At 41.3% G+C, this 26,352-nt stretch overlaps 2 protein-coding genes across 3 annotated transcripts in view; one reads left to right on the forward strand and one right to left on the reverse strand.

Annotated features, from left to right (window-relative positions):
- The window catches only part of ATL1 (atlastin GTPase 1), a 32,344-nt gene extending 11,368 nt beyond the window's left edge, over positions 1-20,976 (reverse strand). Inside the window, exons 1-7 of one of the 2 annotated variants that reach the window (XM_072427761.1) lie at positions 20,155-20,976; positions 10,902-11,149; positions 9,478-9,612; positions 9,291-9,395; positions 8,745-8,795; positions 7,062-7,118; positions 665-757 (exon numbers count right to left, since the gene is read on the reverse strand). In XM_072427761.1, coding sequence (XP_072283862.1) covers positions 665-757; positions 7,062-7,118; positions 8,745-8,795; positions 9,291-9,395; positions 9,478-9,612; positions 10,902-10,934 — 474 coding nt within the window. In that variant the 5' untranslated portion in view covers positions 10,935-11,149; positions 20,155-20,976. Of the gene's footprint in view, positions 1-664; positions 758-7,061; positions 7,119-8,744; positions 8,796-9,290; positions 9,396-9,477; positions 9,613-10,901; positions 11,150-16,386; positions 17,428-20,154 lie in introns of those variants that run through there. The other variant, XM_072427760.1, reaches the window with a different exon arrangement.
- A 764-nt stretch (positions 20,977-21,740) lies between these two features.
- The window catches only part of MAP4K5 (mitogen-activated protein kinase kinase kinase kinase 5), a 68,322-nt gene continuing 63,710 nt past the window's right edge, over positions 21,741-26,352 (forward strand). Inside the window, exon 1 of the mRNA XM_072427763.1 lies at positions 21,741-21,948. Coding sequence (XP_072283864.1) covers positions 21,838-21,948 — 111 coding nt within the window. The 5' untranslated portion in view covers positions 21,741-21,837. The remainder of the gene's footprint in view (positions 21,949-26,352) is intronic.

A 26,352-nucleotide genomic window follows, 5' to 3' on the forward strand; every position in this document is an offset into this window, starting at 1 on the left:
CTCTATTTAAAATAGACACCAGGGATTGGCTGAGCTATTATTGGCTCTGCAGGTTTGTGCTGATGAAGGTCGACATAGAGAATTATATCAATTCAGAGGCCCCCAGCCTTAGACAAAGCTTCCTTGCCCCATAGCAATTACGTGGGCAGCGGTTCTCTATTACAAAGTAAGTGGAGGGTTAGGAGAATAACATTTGTGCTTTCAGTTCAGCTCACAGGAAGTAAGAAGGACACTGCATTTTCGGCTAACTCGACTCAACCAATGCTGACATCTAATGACTATATTTTGGTTGTAAGGATTAAGGACCAGTTCACATAACTGCACTGCAATGATGCATGCATTCCCACAGACACACTGGAATGGAGCGCCATTTATTCTTAATGGTATGCCAGTGTTCGGATGCACACCCATATATAGTGCAGGTCTGATTTTTGGACCATTATGGAGCGTTAGACAGTCTATTCAAATAAATACGCTGTTCAAATTTATAGCACAGGACCAAGCTATGGGAATGTGTGGGCCATGCACATGTACTGAAGCAGCACATACGTGTGAATCGGCTCTTACATCCAAAAATACCAAAATTGTAAGAACAATAGAAGCTTTATTGCTGAAATCATGAACTAGTTCCCAAGTTTGCACATGTCTGTCACTTAGTACAAACCTTGAGTCGTTTCTCCAAAAACCTTGCTCCACCATCAGCGCCATAAGGGAATTCATATGGAAAGCTCCAATCCCGTACAAGGAAGATCAAAGACTGTAATATAAAAAATTTAGAGAGAATTATATGGGGGATTCATTTCTAAGTTCTCCCTGAATATGCAAATAATGGGATAATATTGTTTACAATGTCATGTGTGTGTTTTTACTGGAATCTTTAAATACTTTTTGCTTTTTTTCCAGATCTGTGCAGTTATCTAGCATAAAATTTGTCTTTTGTGCAGGAGCTTCCTGTAATAAAGACCGGTCCTTGCTGCTCTCTGCTTCATGCAGAGTGGCTGGTCTTGTATACAATCCCTCCTCTAGTTTTCTGCAGGTAGCATATAGTCGGCGGGCCTACTGTGTCCCTCCCACATTTAGGATCTCTGCACAAGGTATTAAAGAGCAAGGCGATGATATCACTGCTACTACCAAACAAGGTGTGCAAAAGCACTTGCTACACAGAAAGTGGATTTACAAGACATCCTCTGTGAATATATCTGAATTACAGTTTTTGTTCCCGGAGTTCAGCTTTAAAACATATTTGCACCAGCTGATTTACTTTTCCAGATGTTTTTCTTATCTTTAATGACAAATATGCAGCCTGTTCTATTCCAGGACATTTCACAATGTGACATGCGACATGCATGGCATGTGACATGCATGCATGGAAAAAAGATAAAGTGTTTGCCTATCACTTTTCTTTTACTACATATGTGTCTTTAGAAAGACAAGATCCCTAGTTTATTGGTTCCTTTGCATACCTATGCAGTTGGCACATTCATGCACACCCAGCATGTTTTATACATGTGTTAATGCATAATTTATATGTGAGTTTATTTCTTCATTTTGTGAGGGAGATGTTGGGAGGATGGTGGCATGGCTTCACCTTTCCTCCAGGATGCTCTCTTAGTGCACACTGTCAAATTTTACTGCTGATCTGATAAAACGATCGGATGGGATTCAGTAACTGACTAATCATAAGATTTAGATTTTTTGGGTCCTGAACCTTTGTAGATAGATTGGTCATGTTGGTAAATATCAATTGAAAGTACACAAGTTATAACATGTATATGATTGATTGAGTGCATTAAAATGCTTTCTGTCTCCCTCATGTGCATTCAGTGTCTTAAGACTCCCAATCAACCGATTACTGATCAGAATGTTGATCTTATTGGTCATGGATGGATGGATTGGTTATGGATCTTCTTATGTGTACTTGGTGTTAGGTTATGTACACTTGTCAGATAATCATTGGACAGTCTTGCTCGTCTTGGGTCTGACATGTGTAAAGTGGTTGTCAAACGTCGTTCATGGATACTTCTGGTTGGCCCATAAATGATAACTCAGGAATACCCACTATGCATGTCAATAGAGAAGAGCGCAGCAGGGTGCAGCTTGCTGGTCCTCCTCCTTCCCTCTGCCCTCTCCATAGAACAGAATGAGCACTGTGTGTAGAGTGCTCGTTTTTTTTATCTGGCACTATCTGTCACTGGAAACAATCTTGAAAGATCATTCCAGCAAGGAAAATGTTAGGTTTGTACGTAGCCTTAGGCTATGTACACACATCAGGTAGTTCTCGTCTGATAATCGGCTCAGGGTTGATATTGGATGAAAATCTGGCGTGTACAGTGCTCGCCATCCGTCGTCCGAACTACCATCCTGGCAGATCCACCAATTAACAAGGAACAATAGTAATGAAAGCGAAGGGAAGAGAGTACAGCCGGGTGCTCTCTATAGAGTAGAACAGTGATGTATGTACAGCGCTCGTTCATGCATCGTGCAGTCATTTGTTGTTGGAAAGGATTATGAAAGATCCTTTCCAATGATAATTTCTGCACATGTGTACGTAGCCTTAGGGCTAGCTTCCATGGATGGTTTCCCTTGTGTGAAATCTCTATTCTCAGGTTTCAAGTCAAGGCTGATACCTCAACAAAGAGAAAATAGCAACTGTGTCTCCTGCCTTGTTTCCTATTTGTATTCAGTTTTGCTTCTTTATTACAGGTAATGGGAAAGATGAGCAAAAAGATATTGTATATATATTTAAAGTAGAACTTCATGGAAGGGTTAGGTCAGTGGTCCCCAAACTAAGGCTCATCAGGCAGATGTGGCCCTTTAGTTGCCTCTCCCATATTAACAATAACGCATTATTCCTCCTTTTACTAACTACAGGGGCTAGGATAATTAATTTATTTTCCCTCTTCTCACTGGCCCATGGGCATTTCCTTCTCTCGATAGCTGTTTATTCTCAGGGACCATTAATGCCAGAACGTTTCTATTTCCAATGGGCACAGTTGGGCTCCCCAAGGCCTGAAGGGCAATAAACTGGTAATTTGTTTAGAAGTCTGAGGACACTCCATAGGTTTTTACTGCTTTCTGTGTCCCCATTAGGGGTAATTTAAACCATGTTCACACACTAGACAAATGTTGACTATGACAAGCAATTGTGATTATTTGGGACGATAATCCGGCATGTGCAGCCCCCAACATCATGTATCAATCACCCATCGCAACTGCTGTCATTTGCTATAGGGATCAAGTGGGGTGACTCCTGCTTATCCAATCCCCTCTCCTTGACAAAACCTCAGCATTGCTCCCATTCATTCTACTGTCACTGCAAATTATTGTTTCCAAGGTCTGTTCGTAGATGTTTTCTTGCTCTGTCACATTACTATGATCATGGAAATATTTCAATATTTGGTATGCAAAGCAATAAAAACCTGAAAGCGGTTCTAACCAATCGCAATCTATCAAAAAAAAAAGTTTTGTCCAGAGTCACCCTTTACTTTAGCAGGGAATGTGCCAACAAATAACTTTTATATCACATTTTAAAAGCTGATGATTGTGATTTATCAGTGAAGACTGGCGGCAGTGATAGCTGTGCATGGACCATGTCCCAGTGTCAGCCGCCCCGGGAAGTTGGCTGGGAATAGCTCCAAAATAACTTCTGATTGGAAACACGTGTGACAGACACTGGCCATCTCTGAGACATCCGAACGCCATTCTTTATAAATAAGACATGTATGACATTTCCTTCCGGCCGGTGCTCCAACCCACCAGGGAAAAGGCTGAGATATGTGACAATGACATACCCAGATATATAGAGGAATGTGCACAGAGCTATGAGGCTCCATCTATGCAGATGGTTATTGTGGAAAGGAAATAAAACAAAAATAAATACATCTCTGCAATACATTTGCAGTTTTTCAGGTTCCATCCTCTTTTAGACAAACACAGGATGGTTTTAGATAAAATGGGGCCCTGGACAAATGCAGGGGCCCCAAATGTACAGCATCCCAGGCCCCTGCACCCCCTGCTATTATATCAAAGGGAGCCTCAGAGAGTCGCCAGTTTGCCTCACCCTAGAAGTATACCAGCCACCCCTGCTGCTGAAAGAAGAAGACTGTCAGATAAAGATGTGTTTAATGAAGGGAGACCGCTGCTCAGAGTTCTGCTATAACTTCCTATTGTTGTCTGACAACACATAGCTTTTTAAGGGACTGAGTGGTGTCAGCCCTGTTCTGTGCTTTCTACTAAACAATTCAAACCCTCCTATACCATAAAAAAATCAGGATGTAGTTTATAAGAACAAGGGAGCTCATTGAGATGACACAAGGCAGCTCTGAAGTTGTGGATCAACAGGTATTTTTTATTGCATTTATTATTTATAAATAGTATAATGTATTATTTATAAATATTATAATTTAATAAAATAAATATAATATATTATGAATATTTACAATATTATTTTTAAAACAGAGAATGAGTAACATAGCCTAAAAGATAACAGAGCCTGCTGATCTTAAGCAGCATCGTCCATGCACTTCCTGTCTATATGCACTTCCCTCATGATATGCTGCTTGGAGTGATGCTTTAATATTGACAACATCAGACTGTGCGTGTGCAATGTGTGTTGACACAGCTCTTTGTAGCCAAGACAATGATAAGTGACAATGCAGAACAATTGGAAGGAAATTGTCACTGCATACCAGAAGAACCTTTACCAGGTATTCTTTAAATTTAAAAAGGTAAGTAGGTTTATTTCATCCATTAGTTATTATTGTCATTAGTTAGCTGGTATGACATTTTTATGATATGATAGAATCTTCCTCAACCCCATTATAATTTATGGCCAGAGGTGGAGCACCATCACAATATAGACCTGGAGTCTAAATATATACTAATATATGTATTGAGGTGTTTACCCAACACCCTGCTGGGAGTTTCAGTGTTGACAGGGAAGGGCAGTGAAGGGAAGGGCAGAGAGCTGATCTGAATATGACGCACAATGAAAAGTATGCAGCTGAATATCATTAGAAGTCGTCTCTCTCCAGGGGAGGATGTCAGGGCTTAGCTGTGTTTGGATGATGGCTGCAGCTGGAATGTCTCTTTATCACTACCAGTGACACAATTCTGGCAATGGAGGGGACCCTGTCACATATGGCCCTGAGCCAAACCATAATGGAATATGGGAAACCGATCCATACTGTGCACATTTAATAAAGCTCTCCAAGGCTGGAGAGGATACACTTTCATCAGTGAAGCTGCGTGATACAGCAAAAAAAATGAAACAATGTTGCAAATATTTATAACAAACCATCAGAGCACAGGCTGACTTGCACACACAGTTACAATGCTGAGTCCTTTGTTATCAATAGGCGTCCACAGGTGGGACAGTGACACCTAGTTGTGATCACAGACACTGCAATAAGAATGTACATTTAAAAATTGTATTTTGCTAAGCAGATCATGTTTCAAAATTCCATCTCAGTCTTACATATTCTATTGCATATTTTAAGGATTTTTTTTTTAAATTTAGAATTGTAGCATGTGTTGCTTTGGGATCAGTTTCAACAAAACAGTTCACATTTTCGCATACCTATTAAAGAACTCTTTTCAACTGTTTTAAATGAAAATGGCCCCTCAGTATAAAAAGTACCATCCAGCATAGGTGTTTATATCACAAGGCTAAATGCAATTACTGAACAAGAACAGGACTAGTGTTAACATACGTGAAATAGAATATATACAGTATATGCTGTTGATTGCATCTACAACTAAGCTGAGCTTCTGAATATTATTATTTATTACACAGTATTTATATAGCAGCAACATATTATGTAGCGCTGTACACAGTCTATAGTCATGTCACTAGCTGTCCCTTAAAGGGGTTCACAAACTACCATAGTCATATGTTAGTATGACAGTCTAAGGTCAATTTTTTGAGGATGAAGCATGTTTTTGGATTGTGGGAGAAAACTTGAGTACCTGGAGGAAACCGACGCAGAACCTGCAAACTCATGATAGTGCCCTGGATGAAATTCAAATCTTGGACCCAGCGATGCAAAGGCCAGAGTGCTACCCTTGAGACACTGTGCTGCCAAGATGATGTAGTTATACAGTTTCTTGTTATTTAGGAAATATTGTAATGTTTTTTTTCTGAATAAAGATGTATTTGTATTTAAAAAGTTTCTCTTTCTTTTTACTTTACTTTTTCGGAAATGTATTAGATACATTTCTAGTGTTCCTAATGAGGATTAAAATCCATGACCCCACTGCTCCCAGGCATAAATGGGTCTCTTGTACCAAATAATGGCACCAGATGTTTAGCCATTCTGTTCTTTCGTGCCCCTTGTATATTATTTCGTGCCCCTTGTATATTATATTATACCACCATTGTTAAATAAAGGGCATGTTACCATATTTCTGTCTTACTGTTTGACTTTAAAAGTAAAACCAAGTCCAGTTGCTAAATTCTCATTTACAGTGGTAATGTGATTTTAAATTTTGTTTTAATTCTTTCAATATGACCGATGATATCCTACCATGAAGGTCAAGGTATTGGCGCTCTCACAACAGCCTCCAAATTGTGTTCCTGCATCTTCACATTCATTAGGGTTAGATCTTCTTTATGGAATAGGGTTCACTCATGTAACATCATAGATCAGAGTTTCTCAGCCAGGGTTCCTTCAGGTGTTACTTGAGCAATGAACAATTTGTGACTCTCAAGTCAGTTTAAGTGACAACGATGATAATGTTGGCTATCTGAAAGGGTGACATTCTTTCCAGTGGCCAGCAATGTAAGATGAATTCTTCCCACTGACCACCATACTAATATACTGTGAGCTGTGGATATAGTAAATATAGAAGGGGTTCCCTAAACATCTGAAAGTTATTTCAAGGGTTCCCCTATGTTAACACGGTCAAAAAAGGCTTAGATAGAATATAATACTTTGTACTACATGATTAAAGACATTTTTTCATTGTCAATATTGGTCACATGTGGCCCAGGGTATATTGGATGATATATTTATATATATATATATATATATATATATATGTATAGTAGATGACACACTGACCTGGAACGGTTTCAGGAATGTCTCCTCCATAGCCAGTCTGCCGTACTCTGTGAACAGCTAGGTGTAGACAAGAAAAAAGGAATTATGTGCTGCAAGTTCTGTGTCAAATCCCCAAAACATTTTATTGCAGAATTCATAGAGTATTAAACTGTAAGTCCAAAAAGAACTCTAAATCATAAACCGCCATATGCTGAGATTTAAAACAATATCATGCGGCCAAGTGATGCCGAGTGCATCACTATGTTGAGATCCAGTGACTACCAACCAAATTCCAGAAGGCTGGAGATTTATTAGAAGGGAGTTGAAATTTGATTGGTTATGGTTACATATTACACTATTACATAAGTATAATTTAAAGGGTCAGCCCACCCAATATTTTAGCTATCTGTAGATCCTGGTGGACCTGACTTCTTAGGTGTTTTGGATACTCCCACAATGAGATCTCATGGCCATAATTCCGGACTCCTTTGTGTGTTCCAGCAACCCCTGTTCCATTCTACAAATTACATTTAAAATAAACTTGGATAGGTGGTTGAAAGAAATGGACACAACAGGTATGTAGACCTAGACTTACCAACATAATCCTCTAGCCCAATGTTCTCAACCAAAGTTCTTAGGGTTCCTGCAGAAGTTGCTAAGGGTCTCTTGAGCAAAGAGCAATTTGGATCTCTCAGGTCAGTTTAAGTGACACCAATGGTCTTTTTAGCTATCTGTAAGGGCAACATTGTTCCCAACGCCCAGCAATGTAAAAGGCATTCTTTCCACTGACCACCACACTAATGTGTGTAAAGCTGTGTATATAGTAATTTTAGCAGGGGGTCCCTAAGGATCTGAAAGTTATTCCAAGGGTTTCCCCATGTTAAAAGATCGAGAGAGGCTGATCTAGTATGAGACACCATCAGGTGATAGATCTGTTTAACATTGAAATATCAGATTTAGGTGTAATGGTTCCTTAAAATAGGACTATGCCAGGGGTCAGGTGCATGGTGCAAAAAGTAGTCAGATGGATGCTAGCAACCATCGGGCATCATGCACAAGAAAACCAATAGCTAGAGAAAAATTGGTACTACCAATTACTTTCAATTTTAGTAAACTAGTTTACTTTCTTCTTTCTCTAGATGAGACTTAAAATAGTCTGCGTGTTGCTAGGCTAGACATTGTTTTCTCTGCATGGATTCCACAGTGTCAGACAGAAGTGAGTCATGCAAGGTGAGTGAAAAGCAATGTGCTAACATCCTGCATATATGGAGGTGACAAAAACCCCAGTCTTCTAATCCCATTCTGGAAAAGGCAGTTTATGACTGATGCAATGTAATTCATAGACATGTAAAATATGCCTGCTCTTTTCAAGGAACCAAAAATTGCCTTCACAACATGGCAACAAAATATTTACCAAACAATCTTTTAGCTAAATATAAAAAAACTCTTCTTGTTGTTCCTTCATAATAGCAAGTTCCTTAAGCAGATGTATGTGCAGTGCACCTTAATGGCTGAGTATCACCATTCTCCTTCCTATTCAGGGGATAACAGAAAGGTAATGCTAAGAAGGATTTGTATACATTTAAAAATACTTTTATTTATATTCGCAGTGAATGTTTTAAATTGTGGTTTCTATATCCACTTGGAGTTCCTTTTCAAGAATTTAGATGATTGCACAATATTGCAATTTTATTGCATCTTTACCTGTAAATGCTGCAGATCATCTTCTTGAACATTCTGTGACAAGTTGTAAACCTTAAATGTAAAACAAATAAAGACATTTTCATAGAATAGTATTATTGTATTATTGTATGATGTATTTCAGCAAACATTTTTTTCATTGGTTAAGATTGAAAACAGTTGCCAAAAACTACAGACTTAGCGCCACTGTCCCACCCCTTGCTAACTTAATGGACTGAATGAGGCATATTGGTGACAACCTGGAAAAACCTTGCAGTACGAGCTGCCCATACGTGTGACACTTTATTAAAAGTATCAAACTTTCTCTTCCCTATTGTTTTTGAATCACACATTAAATGGTGGTATCTACTGATTCCATGGTGATGGGATTGAAGTTGACTCCATTAAACCGGATCACTTTCTTTTAAATACCTACAATTTTTCATTTATTGGTTCCATCTAACAGTCAATAGTATTAAAGCTGTCAATGTATTGCCCAGTTTTGACTTTATAGTCAAGCTGTTCAAGCGGTTGTTTTTACTTGGATATGGGAGTTTAAAGGAGCTGTACCTGAATGGAGCTGATCATGGTGCTGAGGGCAAACACCGTAGCGGAGTCCCTTAGGGTTGACTGACTGTCAAAGGTTCCTTGTGTGTCCATCAGTAAGACAGCCACCTAAAAGATGAACGTTGGTTAGAATATCTCAGAACATTCCTCTAAAAATCAACAAGGGTCATCTGTGTCACCCAACCATTACCGTTTTCCCATCAGGCTTTTCCACCAAGAAGACATCGCTCCATATCTGGATTCCAGTGGTCTCCCGTTCAGAGCCGCCTCTCCAGGAGAAACCAGATAGCGGTTCATTATAATCACCCAGCCAATCAACCGGTTCCTGCAAATAGATAAATATACATGGTTTATGGATCAATTGATATTGACCTGAGAGATACATTAGGCTGCTAGGTAAATGTCATGAGCAAATGATTGCTGACCATCTAGCGGTCTTGCTGTATGAATGGAATTGTGAATTATGATATTTTTCAGCCGAATTATATCATAATCCAAAATTCGATACATATGGAAACTAATTTGCAGAGCTCAGCACACCACAGTACTGATGCCTTTATGGAAAAATTTAGGACACGTCAAGTGACTACTACTTCTAACTTGATTATTTGTGTCTGTAAACATTAGCCACTGAGCTCTTGAAACTGAGACTTTTTCCAACAAGGTAGAAAAGCAAAGCCTGGGAAATGCAAAAAGGATGTTTAGAGCTCCATCTGCTGGCTCAAATATGAACATGCATACTAATGCCATAATATAGTATTTTATAGTCAAAGAGTCAATATAGCCAAAATATTTTTTTAGGATTTTAGAGAGCAGGGAATGGATAGAATCCATGAAATTTTATTGTTCTCTGTGGCCTTCCTAAGTGGATTCACCCTCTATATCTGTTCTTGTTGACCATTGCCAAAAAGACAGTAAGTGGTAAATTGAACAAATGTTTTGGTGGCAACAGTACTATTGCCCATCACTTTTTAGACTTTTAATGTCACTCCCCTCCTGGACAAGAACTGAAGAAAAGTCTCCCCAATGGGAGACATCAAAAAATAATATATATGAGTTTCTTCCTTCACCACTCTATCCAAAACTAAAAAAAAAAGTTTTGACTATGCATGCAGGGGGTGCAGCTAGGCTGAATGTTGTGGATTTGGCATCAACAATCATTATTCACTACATTGTCTAAAACTGTTCCTGCTCTTGGGCACTCAATTTTAAGCATTTTGCACCCATATTGCTCTACTAGGAGATTGCGGTTCAGTTGCAGTTCTCTTGGCTCAGGTTGCAAAGCATCATTGGTAAACTGTTGTAGTTCAAAATATTTTCAACCACTTTGTAAATGATTGCTATTGTGTTTGGAAAGTTTCCCTATTCCAGTCTATGGTAGCTTTCGGCCACTGAACACCCTGAGGCCCTGCATGAAGCAAACCGCAACATGGCCGCACCACCATCAAACATCTATTGAAAATGGCTCCCATCTGTATCAATGATATTCAGGGTGTTGGATGGTCCAGTATTAGTTGAAGGCAATGAACTGTAGCGATATTGCTTGGAATAACCCAACCCTCCGGACACAAGGTAACAGAAAGAAGCAGAAGTAACATGAAAATATTTACGTACGGTTTTGTACATGTACCGCAGCATGAAGTCCATGAGGAATGACTTTCCTTTCCTAAAAGCTCCAGCTACGGAAACAGCTACCACCTCCCTGTCCCTCACAGTCTCTGAAAGCAAGATTCGGTTCAATGCCCCTTCATCCAACTCAAAGGAATGGTCATCCTTTACTACCAGGACCTGCACTGGGTGCGCCTTCTTCTCATACTCCTCCTCTTCCGAGCTCCAGTCATAGTTACGGTCGGTAAACCCACCTGCAGGCAAGAAGAGAGAGAGTTCTAATTGAAGGTCCTGTATGCAGTCCCAGTATAGGGTCATGCTTCCTTTTATAGGGTGGCAATGCTCTGTCCCTGCCTCCTATTCTTTTTTATGCACAGGTGACAGGTTCTCTTCATTCTAGGATGACTCTAATAATCTTTGGAAAAATAAAGGTGCTGGAGAAAAGCAGAGTTCCCAATTACTTCCTGCACATATGGAACATTATCACCAGCACAGTATAATGGGCCCAGGCCTCCAGGGATCTGCCACTGCTGTTCAACCAGAAGTCCTAATATTCCGTGCCAATTATTGGGGAAGCTGGCACTTCTAGTTCTTCAGCAGCTGTTGACCTTGGTTTGACCACCAGCCCAGCCCAGACACTTGCTGACCCTTTTTGGTTTCTGGAAAGTAAAATAAATGTTTGCGGTAAAGTAGGGCACAGGGGGAGGCGATGGTAGTTATAGCACTGCTCATTACTTTGTGTGCATATTATAAAAATGTTTTTATGCCGAGCTGAAATCTAGATAGCAAAAAAAGGAATTATCTGCAATGCTGTAGACCCACCCAAAGTGACTTATTCCGGGAAAGTAGGAACTAATGGATTTTCCACATAAAGGTGGCACCGGCTACCATGACGGGGTAATAAATTAAAGAGATGGGGGAGGGGTCATAATTGTAGAATTGGCTGAACCAGGATGAATAGGTTGAATCATCTTAATTTAACCCTGGCCAATCATTTTGAGCCACACCCAGGTTGGAGAGACTGTCCCTCATATGGAATCAACCCCCCATTCTTATTCTTATTTGAGTGTGCTGTATAGCCAATAATAAATATGCTCAATAGAACTACTAAAAGTGTTACATTGGTCTGATTTTTTAAAGCTTCCCAAGACTAGAGAACATAAGACTATCATGGGAGAACCTGGGTGATGCAACAAACCTGGAATGGATTTCTTTTTTGCTGTTATTTGGAAACGTTTTTAATCCTGGACCAGGTCCATTTCAGGTATGCTGAATCACCCAGGTCCTCCCATGACTATCTACTCCAATCTTGGAGAGCTTTGATAAATCAGATCCAATGTGTTAACTCTTTCATACATTTCATACATTTATATATAAATGAATGCAATATGAATCTTGCAAAGCAAATATAAAGGAAAAGGGGAGGTGAAAAAAGCGTAGGTTTTACAAATGATTTTCTGAGCATTAAAATGCCATTAAAGACACCCTAATACATTAATTTCTTCTGTTATGTCTTTGATTGACATAAATACCTTCTATCCTTTGCAAAGATCTGCATATCTATCATGCTACAATTCATGCTCCATTCATAATGTCCTCATTTGTAGCCACCCCATCCATGATACACAATGCAAGGAATTATGGGACATGGAGTTTTCTTAGATGCAGGAAGTTAACATTGCAGCTGTTCTATTGCCCTCTAGTGTTCATCCAAAGAAAATGAACACTATTGTGAACCGAAGAACTGCTATCCTGGAAAATTGCATTCTGGTAACCATATATTGGTAATTCCTATAATATTATGATTTCTTTTTTCCCATGTGCCTTTTTAAAATCCATATTTACACACAGACCAAGCTGTCCAGCATACATGACAGTTATTGTGGTTGGCAAACGTGGTGTGCTTGCAATTGTATGCAATTTATTTATATAGTTCACAATTTTTTATTGGAAAATAAATAAACCTGTCCCTGAAACTTCTAAAAATAGTAAACTGGAGTTAGACTTTATTGTGTTTATCACCGACTTAAAGTTCATTTACCTCTACAAGTTCACCTAAGACTACACTGTCTGCAAAGTGACAACACAGCTGTGCAATTTCACTGCAGAGGGAACAAGGTTGTCATCATACTGCAGATCAACCATTGGGACGAACAAGTAATAAAACTTTGTTACAGGAGGACTCAGAACAACAAAATCTATTATGCTAATGTTAGTGAAAGACTTTATCATATAAAATAACCACAAACATATAACATGTTGGGAAATACCATTGCAGAGGCTGCTTTGATTTGGATATAGTAGGTCCTACAGAGATGCATGTACACTGCAGGCAAAGCATTCCAAATGAACAGTCCTGCAATGTTTCTTCCCATTGCTTCCTAGTGTGATGACCGGTCCCCCAAATCTGCTGCTTTTCTTTGTCTCTGTGCGGTCTTATTGCTGCCCCTTTTACTGATGTCATCATCTATATTGTACAACCAGCTCCCACCATAGGCATACCCTTCCACGTCATGGCCCTATCCATGTTCTGCCACAACCAGAGAATTACAACTTTGGCTGTTGTGGAACAGGACTTCCAGTAAATTACACTCAGCATTGGATTTCCCCCTATATTAGGCAATATTACATTACAAGGATGAGGTTCTAGTTAAATCCCCTTTTAGGTTTAATTTGAACTTTAAGCAGACAAACCTCCAAACGATGGAAGTCAAAGCACTTAGAAAAGTACCGTAGCTGTGAGCCGATTGTCAAGCTACATATAAGATAGCATTATCACCGGCTGCTGGTCCTGCCCTAAAAGTACTTGTGCTGGCACTTCCTGCTATAAGGTGACAACACTCAATGGGTGCCTTTTGATGCACCTTGCACATTCTTGTTGTTAACCTGTCTGTCGCCATTGTGGAACAGAAGTTGCTAGTAAAAGGCTGACTGTGACAAGCAGTACCAATGTGCAACATATTGAAGCAGTATTAAAATGGATATGGTTTCATTTGCTTTAGGGGTCATTTTTATGGGTATCATTTTCCTGCTTTAGCTGCTTTTGCATTGAAATGCACACCGAGTGCAGGTCAGAAAAATTCCATTTTCTTAAAACTCTCCTAGACCAGAGGTCCCCAACCCCACTAGCGGGCCGCAGCCATCTGACAAGTGGGTCAGAATAAGGACCCCGCTGGTGGGTGCACCAGCCAGGGCCGCGGACCACATCTCCTGGAGACATCGCAGGCTTGGGAGATTGGCGGGTTGTGTCTCAGGCCTTGACTTGCGATGGGAGAGTGAGTGGTTTCCGCCATCATGACGTGGGAAGTTTCTTTCCCCTTGAGTTACACACGGCTCCCTGCACATGCACAGTCCAGGGTCCGTGCATTTAGTGGTACGGGACCTACAAAATGTTGGGGACCACTGCCCTAGACGAACAGTTGTGCTTGTCTCGAGTGAAAATCTGAGGTGTACAGTTTCTTTCCCCTTGAGTTACACACGGCCCCCTGCACATGCACAGTCCAGGGTCCGTGCATTTAGTGGTACGGGACCTACAAAATGTTGGGGACCACTGCCCTAGACGAACAGTTGTGCTTGTCTCGAGTGAAAATCTGAGGTGTACATCGTTCATCAATGTGCCATGATGAATCAATAATTGAGGAATCGGGAAGGATCACTGTGTACTCCTATGGAGGAGAGCACATCAGGGTGCACACCACTCATTCTCCCCCTTGCTCTCTCCAAAGAACATAATATTTCTGTGCTTGCAGTGCTCATTCATTCATCTGACACTGGAAATAATCATAAAGGATCCTTTCCAGCAACAATCCTCTGAGGTCATTTGTGTGAGGCTTTAAATTGAAGTTTTCACATAGCAGGTCAGAGGCAGCATTTGACCTGATTTGGTTTGGCCAATATTCTCCTATTGAGAACATGTCCTAATGAGGTGTGTGCCTTGCAACATTTACCCAGAAAATGTGGTGCCACAGGACTCAGTGTCATTGTATCGGTGCCCAACTCTGTACTTCAATCATGAATGACATAATTATTCTTCCTGTATTTTAACTCTTAGCAAGTGACATCATTGTTCTCCAACCATGAGTAATTTTTGACTGCTGTAACACTAGTTCTATGTGTAGGTAATGCCATCACTGCTATCCATATATAAAGACATATTGAATACGCTTTTTCAGATCACCTGCTTATAATATTAGAAACTTGTGCTGTAATCTTGACAATAGGTCAACTTTTTTCCCGATTGGCAACAACTTTTACGTTATGTAAATAAATCTGTATCAGTATTATCCCCAGAATTGTTTTTTAAGCTTAGTGGGCAGAAGCTGTAGGTGGGGGGTGGCCCCTGTATTGTGACCCAACTTCTCAGTAACCACCCAAAAACAGCCAGGTAAAAGGGGCTGGGGAGAACAGGGAGAACACTGTGCATATCCTTGCACAGTATTAGGCGCCTAGTCCTCTATGGATATAGATGGCCCATTGAGTCGGCACAAGTGGGCCAAGATGGCACAATCCACATATCAGATAACACTGGTTAAAGAGCTGGGTGTAGTCATTATGCAGGGATTGTCCTGGACAGATCTGAGAACACAGCCTTGATAGTGGGGATGGTGAGGATATACAGGTGTGGCATTAATATTGTATTAGTATTTGTGGTCAGATATTACTTTATTGACAAAGGATAGGCTGGCATTTTCAGCGTTCAATCCAGAAGGCATATTCTGTAAGGCACATTAATGCCAGTAGGATGCTGTTTCAATTGGCTCTACAAGTAGCAGGAAAAGTGAATGCACATAATCTGGGTGCAGGTGGCACGGAGATGTAAAATGATCAGCAAGAAAGAACTGGTGCCAGGAGGCTACAATGGTGGCAAGATAAAAATAAAAACCAAATTTTAAATATTAAATAAATGTATAAAATAATATGTATTTATAAAAATATAAAGCAGCAGTAAGTGACCTAGGCAGCATTAATTGAGTAACTGTGGCATAGAATCTCAAGGGGAATGTCCTGGGACCGTTGGAAAGCTAGCATTGTGGTCGCAATTAGCACAAAGGCTGCATAAATAAGAGATAAGCACTGGCGGGGTACATGGGCGGCATCATTTAACAGAAAAGCCTGTAATTTATAGCCATGGCTGTTGTATCCTGAAGGGCAGATCCCTTTGGGTGACACGGCATCTTTAAACAAGGCGCCTAGCTTGTAAAGAGTTCTGCAGCAGCTGAGGTCTTAGGATTTCTCTGGTAGCTCCCTATGACATGTAGACAACAAGGAGAAAATAGAAATCTTTGATCCAGACAAAAGATACTGAACAGGCTGCATAATACTCAGACACATGATATCAGACAAGGTAGGATCCTGTACAGATACAATGCATCCGTCAGAGCCTAGAACACACCCTGGGTCGAAGCGGCAAGCTACCTGCAACCCCCTTTTTAACCCCCTGGAGAGATGGGAGCAGGAGGATCCCCCCATGTGTTTGTGATGTCACACTCACCCCAGCTGTTTCTCTCCCTTCGGTTCCTTGCCATGGCAGGGTGAGGCTGTGGGGGGCTGTAGGGAAGTCAGGGCTCTGGTGATGGAGCCTGGGCTGATTCTGCAGGATGAGAGATGCTTGGAGGAGGAGGTGGAGGACCAGTCACATGACCAGCTCAGTGCAATGATGCTATACATATTCACTGTACAAAGAGCATCGCATACACACAGCCCGCTCAGTTACACATGCAAAGGTCAGATTGGATATTTTGTCATTTACAGGAAATATCACACCCAATTTTTTGCCTATTGTTAGGGCTGCATTTTATTTTTCTTGATGGGGCAGATGAATTCCAGAAATGCCCATTGGCCATGTGATTTGTTATTGGAAATGATCACTGGTCAATCACTATCCACTGCCCTGTGAAAATATTATTCATTTTTTGCAAAACTTCCCGCCTTACTCTTGATATCAGATGCATATCTGTATATGCTATAATATATTAAATGATAGAACATAAATTAGCTCCACCACCACCACCCTTATCCTTCAGTTCATTAAATTCCATTTATTTTTACTCTATTCATATGATTCTTTTTGTATTAATAATACATTTTTTTTGCATGAAATACTATTTATCACCTTTTTTTTATTCTTTTGTAGCTTCTTGATGCTGTCAATCTCTTGCAGCCTTTTCAGTCTCTTGCATGGCTTTTATTCTGGGGGAGTTTCCTGATGATTATGTAAAAAAATCACAATGGCTACTTGGGGCAGCCAGACAACAATGCAGGGGCACAGTTGGATCAGGGTGTTGTCACTCTATAACAGGAACAGCATGATTATGTAATTTTATGGTAGGATCACCAGGTATTATTTTAATAAAAGGTCAATTTCGAATTAGCACCTTATAATGTCTTCTGTACAATGGTAACCTAGGCACAGGTGGGATAGATGGCCATTTATTAGACCTTCTCAGCTGACTTGTGCCAGGCACAGCAGAGGTGTCACCCTCTAGCGCTCACTGATCACTGTCAGCAGGGCTGGCATTGTATGCACATGGTCTTGCAAACACATGGCATGGCAATCATCATAGTTCAAATACATCCAATATAGGGCCTGATTTATTAAAACTCTCCAAGGCTGGAGAGGATACACGTTCATCAGTAAACCTGGGTGATCCAGAAAACCTGAAATAGATTTTCTATTTGTTAGCAAAAGTTTTCAATCCTGACCAGATTAATTCCAGGTTTGCTGGATCACCCAGGTTCACCCTCTCCAGTTTTGGAGAGCTTTAGTGAATCAGGGCCATAGACTCTGTGTGCAGCAAACTTGACAAGTGCACGTTCACTTGCCATTAATCTGACCATACAAACTGTAAAGAATACATCATAGTAAATCAAAATCCAATTATTACAATCCCATATAATCTTTAATAGATGTAATTTCAAAAGTATTTTTTATGTTTGCAATCTGCAGCTTTCATTAAAAAAAATAATTTCTGATGATCCTGCCATAAATGTCCTTGTCCAATCACTCTGTTATAAGGTGACAACGCTCTGCTTTTATCCCCAATTGCTCTCCTGTCATTGTCTCCTGTATCGTTATATGCTACTCCAAGAAAGACTACAGCCACTGATGCTCAATGTTTGGCATTTGCTGTGGGGACTTTGGATTTCTGCAGACAGAAATGTGTTTCCTTTCCTAGGTGATTACCCAAGGAACTGAATATTTAATTTATTACTGTGATAGAAGTTTTTCGGAAATGTGGCCCCAGTCTCCCAGGATTTCTCTAACAAGTTTGGGTATACTGCACTCTGACCGTCTCCTATATAAACTCTAAAGACTGACCCATCTCCTGTACAATGTCTGCAGTCTCTGGCTGTCTCCTGTACTATGTCCGCAATCTCTGACCATCTCCTGTACCACGTCTGCAGTCTATGACTATCTCCTGTACAATGTCTGCGGTCTTCAACAGTCTCTGACCATCTTCTGTAGTATATTTGCAGTTGCTGGCCATCTCCTCTAATATGACTCTAGGGCTGGTGGATGGTCATTGACATTTCTACACCCAGGATGATGCAATCACTGTATATGTGCAGTCCCCCTACCCCACCGCTGCAGTTAGAATAATTTTACACAGGGGTGCAAGTCCATATAGTTGGTATAGATACAGGAGAAACAGTCCAAGCACTGAGCGCAATTATTGGTTAAAAATAGTAATTTTATATTGAACACTCATATCACCATGATTATTTTATGTATTATAGGAGATTGATTCAAATATATCTATAATCCAACTCCAGGCTCTCCCTACCTTCCAGCTTTGATTTGTATGCCAATGTATATTTCAATTTTACACATTTTCCAGGCCATGTGACATGCAATGTCCTCATTTCCAGCCCAGAGTGGTCCTCAGTGATGCAGGGAATTCTCTGTATGATTGCAACATGAATATAGGGCACCTGGTGACAACTCATCAATGGGCGGTTGACACCCTGCACTGACAATATGTGCTCAGTCATTAAAATGTCATTGACTACAGACGACTGAGGACATCTAGTAGTAAAATGAAGTACAGCTTGAGATTTATTTTTCTTTTAATACCAAGTACTAAGAGAGCCTTTGAAAAACTACCATTGGGCATTACTTTATAAGTTACACCCTGCTGCTCATACAAAACTTTACATTTAGACTGTTGGTAGGAATGCAGACCGGCCAATAATTTTTGAGGTCCTTTTTACGGAGCTGATTGTTTCTTTTAATATTCTGATTTTGTCATTTTAAGTACAAAAGGATTACCAAGAGGATGATGAGCATTGAACCCAACCCATGAGAACAATATGTGTCATCATACACATTGACCACTAGGTGGCGACATACTACATAACAGCGTACCTCCCTAAACTGCACAAGTATACTTTGTCCCCTAAAGTTTAATTAGCAGGGAAAAAGTCAATTTCAAATTGCATCCAGTGGAAGAAGAAATAGCGATACAGTTGAAGAAGAAGTAGTGAAATATTTACCATTCTGCTAAACCAGACATTAGCATTTCAATACTCAATTAAAGTCTATCGGACACATGCAGAGCGCCCTCTAATTGCAAAGATGCAGCACTACAGTAAGCCAGTGGCTGCACAACTAAACACTTTTTTTTAAAACAACTTTATTGCAGCTATAAATAGAAGGAGTCGGTGTCTCGTGACTGAAAGGGATGGAAAACACGGAAGCATATCACGTGAGCTCGTATTACTCATAAAATGTGCGCCCCACTAGGAGCTGACGTCAGTGTTTTCAGAATCCATGTTAGTTTGGGGAAAAACATTGTTTTACTCTCATTGTTGCAGTAAATACATTAGATGCCAGTTACATCTGAACAATATGGTTCAGTTAAATACAATTACAAGGGAATGCACTTTTGCAACCCATGCTGTGATTTGCAGTTCTACATTTTCTAGATGTTTTAAATTCATTTATTAAAGAGATTATGAGTATGCTTTGCAGCTGCCTTGGAGAAAAGGTGTAAAATGTTTCTGATGCATTGGCAACCCAATAGGATTTCTTATCACAATGTACTTTAGCATTGTAGGGGAACAGATACAAATCCAATCACTAGCCTGCCAAATGCACCTTCATTTCTGAGCCCCATAAAATGATTCTATGAAGCAATTGTGGTGCAGGGGTGTAAATTCTAGGGTGGAATGGGGGATATGGGTAAGGAAACTTTCAAACAATAAAGTGACCCTGATACCAACTTACATAAAAATAGAAATATTTTGGATGATTACTTACAGTGTTCCTTTCCATAAGTATATTCATTTATTTATTCATTTCTAATTTTCCTTGTTGGAAAAAGTCTCGAAGGAGGGGGAGGAGTAGAAAAGAATAGAGACGGTAAGGGTAATATAGGGGGTTAGTCCCATCCAGTATTGGTGCAGCAGTTCTGGGTGGGTGTCAGTCCCCTTATCCCGGGATAGGTTTGCGGGTGTCATGCTCTCAGGATGCCTCAATATCAATATCCCCTGTGTAGGGTAATAGCAGCCCTTGTATAGATGAAATGAAGGTGTTTGCCCCCCCTGGGCACAGTTATGAAAAGCAGATGAAGGCCCAGAAATGGGTGTACCCCCAGTATAACAAAAATATGGTCCCTAAAATAGTGTCCCTAAATAAATGGGAGGTAGGTGTCTCCCTCTACAGGCAGCAGTGTCAGGTGTCAATACTGCCCCTTATGTAGGGGTGATAGATAAAATGAGGGTTATTGCCCCAACCAAGTGTATAGGGGACAAATAAAGACCCAGAAAGGGTGTACCCCCAGTATAAGTAAAATGTGGGCCAGTGTCCCTAAAAAAATGGGAGGCAGGTGTCCCTCTCTACAGGCAGCAGTGCCAGGTGTCAATACTGCCCCTTGTGTATGGGTGATAGATGAAATGAGGATTACTGCCTCTACCAAGTGTGTGAGGGGGCAAATACCCAGAAATGGGTGTACCCCCATAAGTAAAATGTGGGCCAGTGTCCCAAATAAACAGGAGGTAGGTGTCTCCCTCTACAGGTGGCAGTGCCAGGTGGCAATACTGCCCCCTTGTGTAGGGGTGATAGATGAACTGAGGGTTGTTGCCCCCAACCAAGTGTATAGGGGGCAAATAAAGACCCAAAAATGGGTGTACCCCTATAAGTAAAATGTGGGCCAGTGTCCCCAAATAAACTGGAGGTAGGTGTCTCCCTCTACAGAGGGAAGTGCCAGGTGGCAATACTGGCCCCGTGTGTAGGGGTGATAGATGAAATGAGGGTTATTGCCTAGACAATTGTATAGCGGGCAAATAAAGACCCAGAAATAGGTGTACCCCCGGTATAAGTGAGGTATAGGTGTGAATGTCCCCCAAATCTATATGTGAGGGGGGTGTAAGGCCCAGCTGCGGGTGTTAGCATACCACAGTCAAAGTGAGATGGGTGTAAGGAGCATTTAATGCCCCCCCCCCCTTCTCACTATATGTATATTTGCCACCTTTTGGGGTAAAAACACAGTCCTTGTCATGGTAATAAAATTTACAAGTTTCTATGCCCCCCAGTAGGGGTGAGGGGGGTATCACTCCAGAAATGTGCCCCTGTATAGACGAGACCCAGGCCCGGTCTCCTAGCAACTGGTAAGGCCCTGACCCGGTGTCGGTCTCCTAGCAACTGGTAAGACCCGGGCCCGGTCACCTAGCAACTGGTAAGGCCCAGGCCCGGTGTCGGCTTAGCAACAGGTAAGGTTCGGGCCCAGTATCAATTTCCCTGACGGAGGTGAGGCCCAGGCTTGATGTCAGCACCCCTAGCAGAGGTGAGGCCCGGGGCGGGCGGTTGGCCAGTGGGTGGCGCTGTGCTTCCCCCTCCTCCTCCCGGCTCTCTTCTTCCGTCTCTCATTGTTGTTCTGTCGGCAGGACATGGCTCCGGAGCCCGGCCTCCCCCGGCACTGATCTCCTCCGCCCAGCTTGCAGTATGGAGTTTTCCCCGGGCCGGACTAGCGGCGACATCCTCCGCAAGAACCCCCAGCATGACTTCGAGCTCATCCAGCGGGTGGGCAGCGGCACGTACGGGGATGTGTATAAGGTGAGTGCGGGGCTCAGCATGGCCCATCATCCCTACCAGGGGCAGCCCTGGCTGTGGAATATCCCTCCCTGGGAATGTAAAGTCTACATGAGCAACTTGTATGAAGTTATAAAGAATGTGCATTGGTGCGTTAGCGCTGCGTCTGGGCGCCAGCGTCCTCTTTTTTGCGCATTTTGGTGCTATGGCCACCTTGTGATCCTGATATGTTGCCCCTGGCAACGGGATCAAAAGATCCTGCCGCCATGCTGGTGCCAACTCGCCAATAAACGTATCAGTGAATAGATCGCTCCCATGCTGCACAATGTGGCCATAAAAAGGGTGACAACGTGCAAATTCAGCCAGCAAGGGATCTCTGCGGGGAGCCGCCCTGTTTTAGGGCCATGGTACACTTGCAATCCCGGTTAGAGAAATCCTTATTTCCACCCATTGATCCGTTTCTAACCAGATGAGCGAGGTAACGTTCCCTCCAGCATTGGCATACGGTAGGGAAACCGGCATTCCTCTGACATCTATAGCAATCCAACTCAAGTTATCACCAGGGTACCATAGCTATAGGATGGCAGAGAATGCTCCCTACTACTTGCACGTCCCTACTGCTCCTGTGTCTCCTTGCTGATGACCAAGATTTGGCAGCATTTTAGCCAGCAAGGTAAGTGCTCAGCCTCTAATAAAAGTCCTTTTAGGTAGAGTTGCTCATAGCAATAAGATCACCAGTGTGACATGGCCATTGGGCAAATAGCACACTGGTAATCCTGTCTCTGGCAAGTGGTCACTAATGTAGCGATCACCATGGTTCTTCTGCCCATGTCACACTAGTGATCATGGAAGCAATGCTACACAACAGGACTGACATTAGGATTGCTGAGTGCACACAGAATACCTGTTGTCATATGTCAGATCAGCAAGGTGTCACTCCAAAATCCTACTGCAAGTGACATCTTGCTCATCCAGTCAGTGAGCGTGCAATATTTTGAAACTGATGAGTATTTCTGTGCTTTGTATAGCAATCCCATCACTTCCAAGCCGTGATGTTGTTCTACAGGCAATTGTACACTTATAGGTGGACAGATCCAGAGGTTTGCTTTTGTTTTGCTATTTGGTCAGAATAAAGTTCCAAAATGCAATGCTAATCTAGCAATAAACACAAGTGAATGTATGGCCCTGATTCACACATTCCTTTCCACATTGCTTTGTACATTATAAAAGCATACCAACAAATAAATAAGTTCACGGGGGATGTGCACCCATCTACAGGGGCCGGGGATAACACTTAGCTTAAAACATTACTGCTGCACCAGGCACAGGGTGGCACTGGGTCCATATCAGAAACAGCCTGTTGGTAATCATGCCTGCGGATGGACAGGAACCAGGACAACCTTGTAAGCAGCCTATGACTGAAGAATTAATTTTCAGGCTCTTAAGACCAATTCAGATGTCAGATGATTGTTTGCTGGCAATGATCTTTCATGATGGTTTTGAGTGGCAGATAAACAAACGAGTGCTATACACACAGCACCAATTTGTTCTCCATTAAAAGAAGGGGGGGCGAGTAAGCAGCTCCCTAAATTCACTCTCCTCCATAGGAGTGCACAGCAGCCCTTTCTGCACAGTCGTTCATTAATCCACCACTCTGTCAGGTTTTTGCCTGAAATTAACACGACTGTTTTTCTCAGGCAAGAATCATCTGAAGTGTGTACGAAGCTGTATCCTGCAAGTGTCCCAGAGCATACAGCATTATGCATTAAGTTGCCATTCCAAAAGGTCACATGATATTCAATGACTGCTTCCATCAGAGCTTCGTCACACAAAAGATTTAGCTAGTTTGCAGGTTGTCTTCTCCCAAATTCTGCTCCTATTTGTGCACCCTTGCTTGTTATATATTCGACCATATGTGCGCAAATAGCAAATCTTAATTTTCAAACCCAAAGAAGAATTTGTTATTTAAATTTATAAAAGAAATCAGAACAGGTTGAATTTTCTTCTATGTTTCTCCTGTGTATGTGGAGCAGTCCATTAACCATGCAGTGACCACATCATCAGATGTGTGTGACAGATGTGGAAGAAGCAAGTCAGAGGCAGAACGCAGCAGGAAATTCTTCCAGAATGTCACTAACTATGCAGAGCGTGTTTCTGTGGCGTGTCGCTACTGGCACTGCGGAGGATTTAATATACGATCTACAATACATAACGTGTAGTATGTTCAGTCTGTAGTATCCACGTGATTTCATCTCACTCATATTATGACTCACAAAGTGTCATCACATCTGAGGCTCACCATATAATGCGCAATATCTGTTGCAATGTTTCCCCAATTTGTTATTTCTTGCACCCCTTTGTAGTAATCAGTATTTAAGTTCCCTGTGGTGTTTGGCCATTCAGTGCCACAATGTGGATATGTGCTGGTAGTGAGTGATGAGTTGTATATTGTATTTGATTGATCCGTTTTGTGGTTCCTTCTTTTATCTCTCAATATGCAAATCAAATAGTGAAAAAAACCTTTTCGTTTTCATTACATGATATGCATTCTATAATAATATGAAATGTACATTTCAAAACAATCGAGCATCGTAGCTGGTGGCAGAAGTTTGGATGGCTTTTTGATAACAGCAGAACAACTTGGGTACCCCCCCCATATGTGATGATAAACTTCTTGATTGAAAAGACTGGAATCCAATGCATGAAAAAGGTGGGGGGCTGGATGACACTTGATGTCCACAAACGGCCATCTAAAATTGACAAGGGGTTTAATCCATCCCTATTCTATCCAAAGCAAATAATGGGAAGAGAGACATTTTAAAAATGATTGAAGTCTTTGCATTAACATTAAAAAGCAATTCCACCACAATTGTAGCGCAGATCCCTTTTTTTATTATCTATCTTGGCATTATAATTTTGCTCAGAGTAGACCAGTGGTATCTTGGACCCCTGGGACAGCTCACCCTTGCTCACCTTACACAATGTTTTTTAAAAATACGAGAGCCACCTGTTTGTGCAGTTTATATACAAGGCAGCAGTTGGTTGATAATCTGAGCCAAGAGTTAAATGTTCCTGTTTTGGTCAGTTGGAGCCTTGCCACATCTATGCCTAGGGTACATGAAACATGTGCAAGAATTATCTTTAAAAGTAACATGTTTGTGCAGATTGAGAGATCTTTCACACAACACTTCATATGCTTTCACAATGACGTGTTTTTCTTGTTTGCTTTCCAGTCAATCTGCTCTGGTTGTAAGCACAGTGTATCTTAAAGGTTCCTCTGGGCACCAAGTAGTATACGGATTTGTTTGCTTTCTGGTCAGTCTGCTCTAGCTGTAAGCACTGTTTATCCTGAAGGTTCCCCTGGAATAAAGTAGAATATTGATCAGTTAGGTGCTTATGGTTATGTCTTGCACAGAAGGTGTGCAATTACCTCTCCGGTAATTTCTATGTCCTGTGTGTAGGAAGGCTAAATGCATCTAGTTTATTGTGTTATATGGAGTGTGGATCTGGCAGGGGCGGAGAATGGTGTGTAAAGGACCCTCAGGGGCGGGGCTTTGATAAATCCTTTTATGAAAACAAAGTCAAGGCCAATCAGGAGTTCTGATTTGTCACAGCTAAGACTATATTACAGTATAGTCTATATACTATGTCAGAGGTTGCCATTGTCCAACTCCAGGAAAGCTGTATCCGTTCTGGATTAGAGCACGCAAACTCTGGAATTTGCACTATCATTGAAAGTCCTGCGGCATGCCATGTCCATTGTGATCAGATGCCTTATGTACTTTCTATTTGCAGTGCTGTCAACAGAAACTCAAACAAACCCTCAGTGGCTTTCCAATAGCACATTTACAATTGTTGATCTGAAGACTTAGGAGAATGCTGCACCATCAAAATAATGTTTCCTTGATGTTTTTACAAAGTTCAGTAGAACAGCTAATTTTCTCCAAAGACTAGACTTCCAGATGCAAAAAAACCCAAATAAAAGGCTGGTCAAAGCCAGCTAACATAAATGCTACTCTTCTACAGCAGAATGCAGTGGTAGATTGGAAGGGACAGCACTGGAAGCCAATGATGCTCTGCTGCCTTGCACATGTGCAAGACTGATAGGAAGGAAGTAGAGATGGCTGACCACATCCACTGCTGCTCCAAGGAGTTAAATCCTTTCTGTATTGCTACAGAGAAAGTTAAACATATATTTTGTCTGGCAAAGGTGTTTAGGCCACAAGTCTGCTTGAAAAATGCATACAGCAAGTTAAAAAATCCTAACTATGTATTTCAACATTGTTTGTATTAGGTAACCCACAACTAATAAATGGCTCTAGCAGTGTTATTTTTTCTTAGAAATTCTTTACCTATTTTGAGTTCTTTACATTTTTGTCCTTTTTTTTTTCTTCGTTTTGCTCTTCTTCATTTTTATAGCCTGCTCCA

This window comes from Pyxicephalus adspersus, chromosome 12, assembly GCF_032062135.1.
Source record: "Pyxicephalus adspersus chromosome 12, UCB_Pads_2.0, whole genome shotgun sequence".
Taxonomy (NCBI): Eukaryota; Metazoa; Chordata; class Amphibia; order Anura; family Pyxicephalidae; genus Pyxicephalus; species Pyxicephalus adspersus.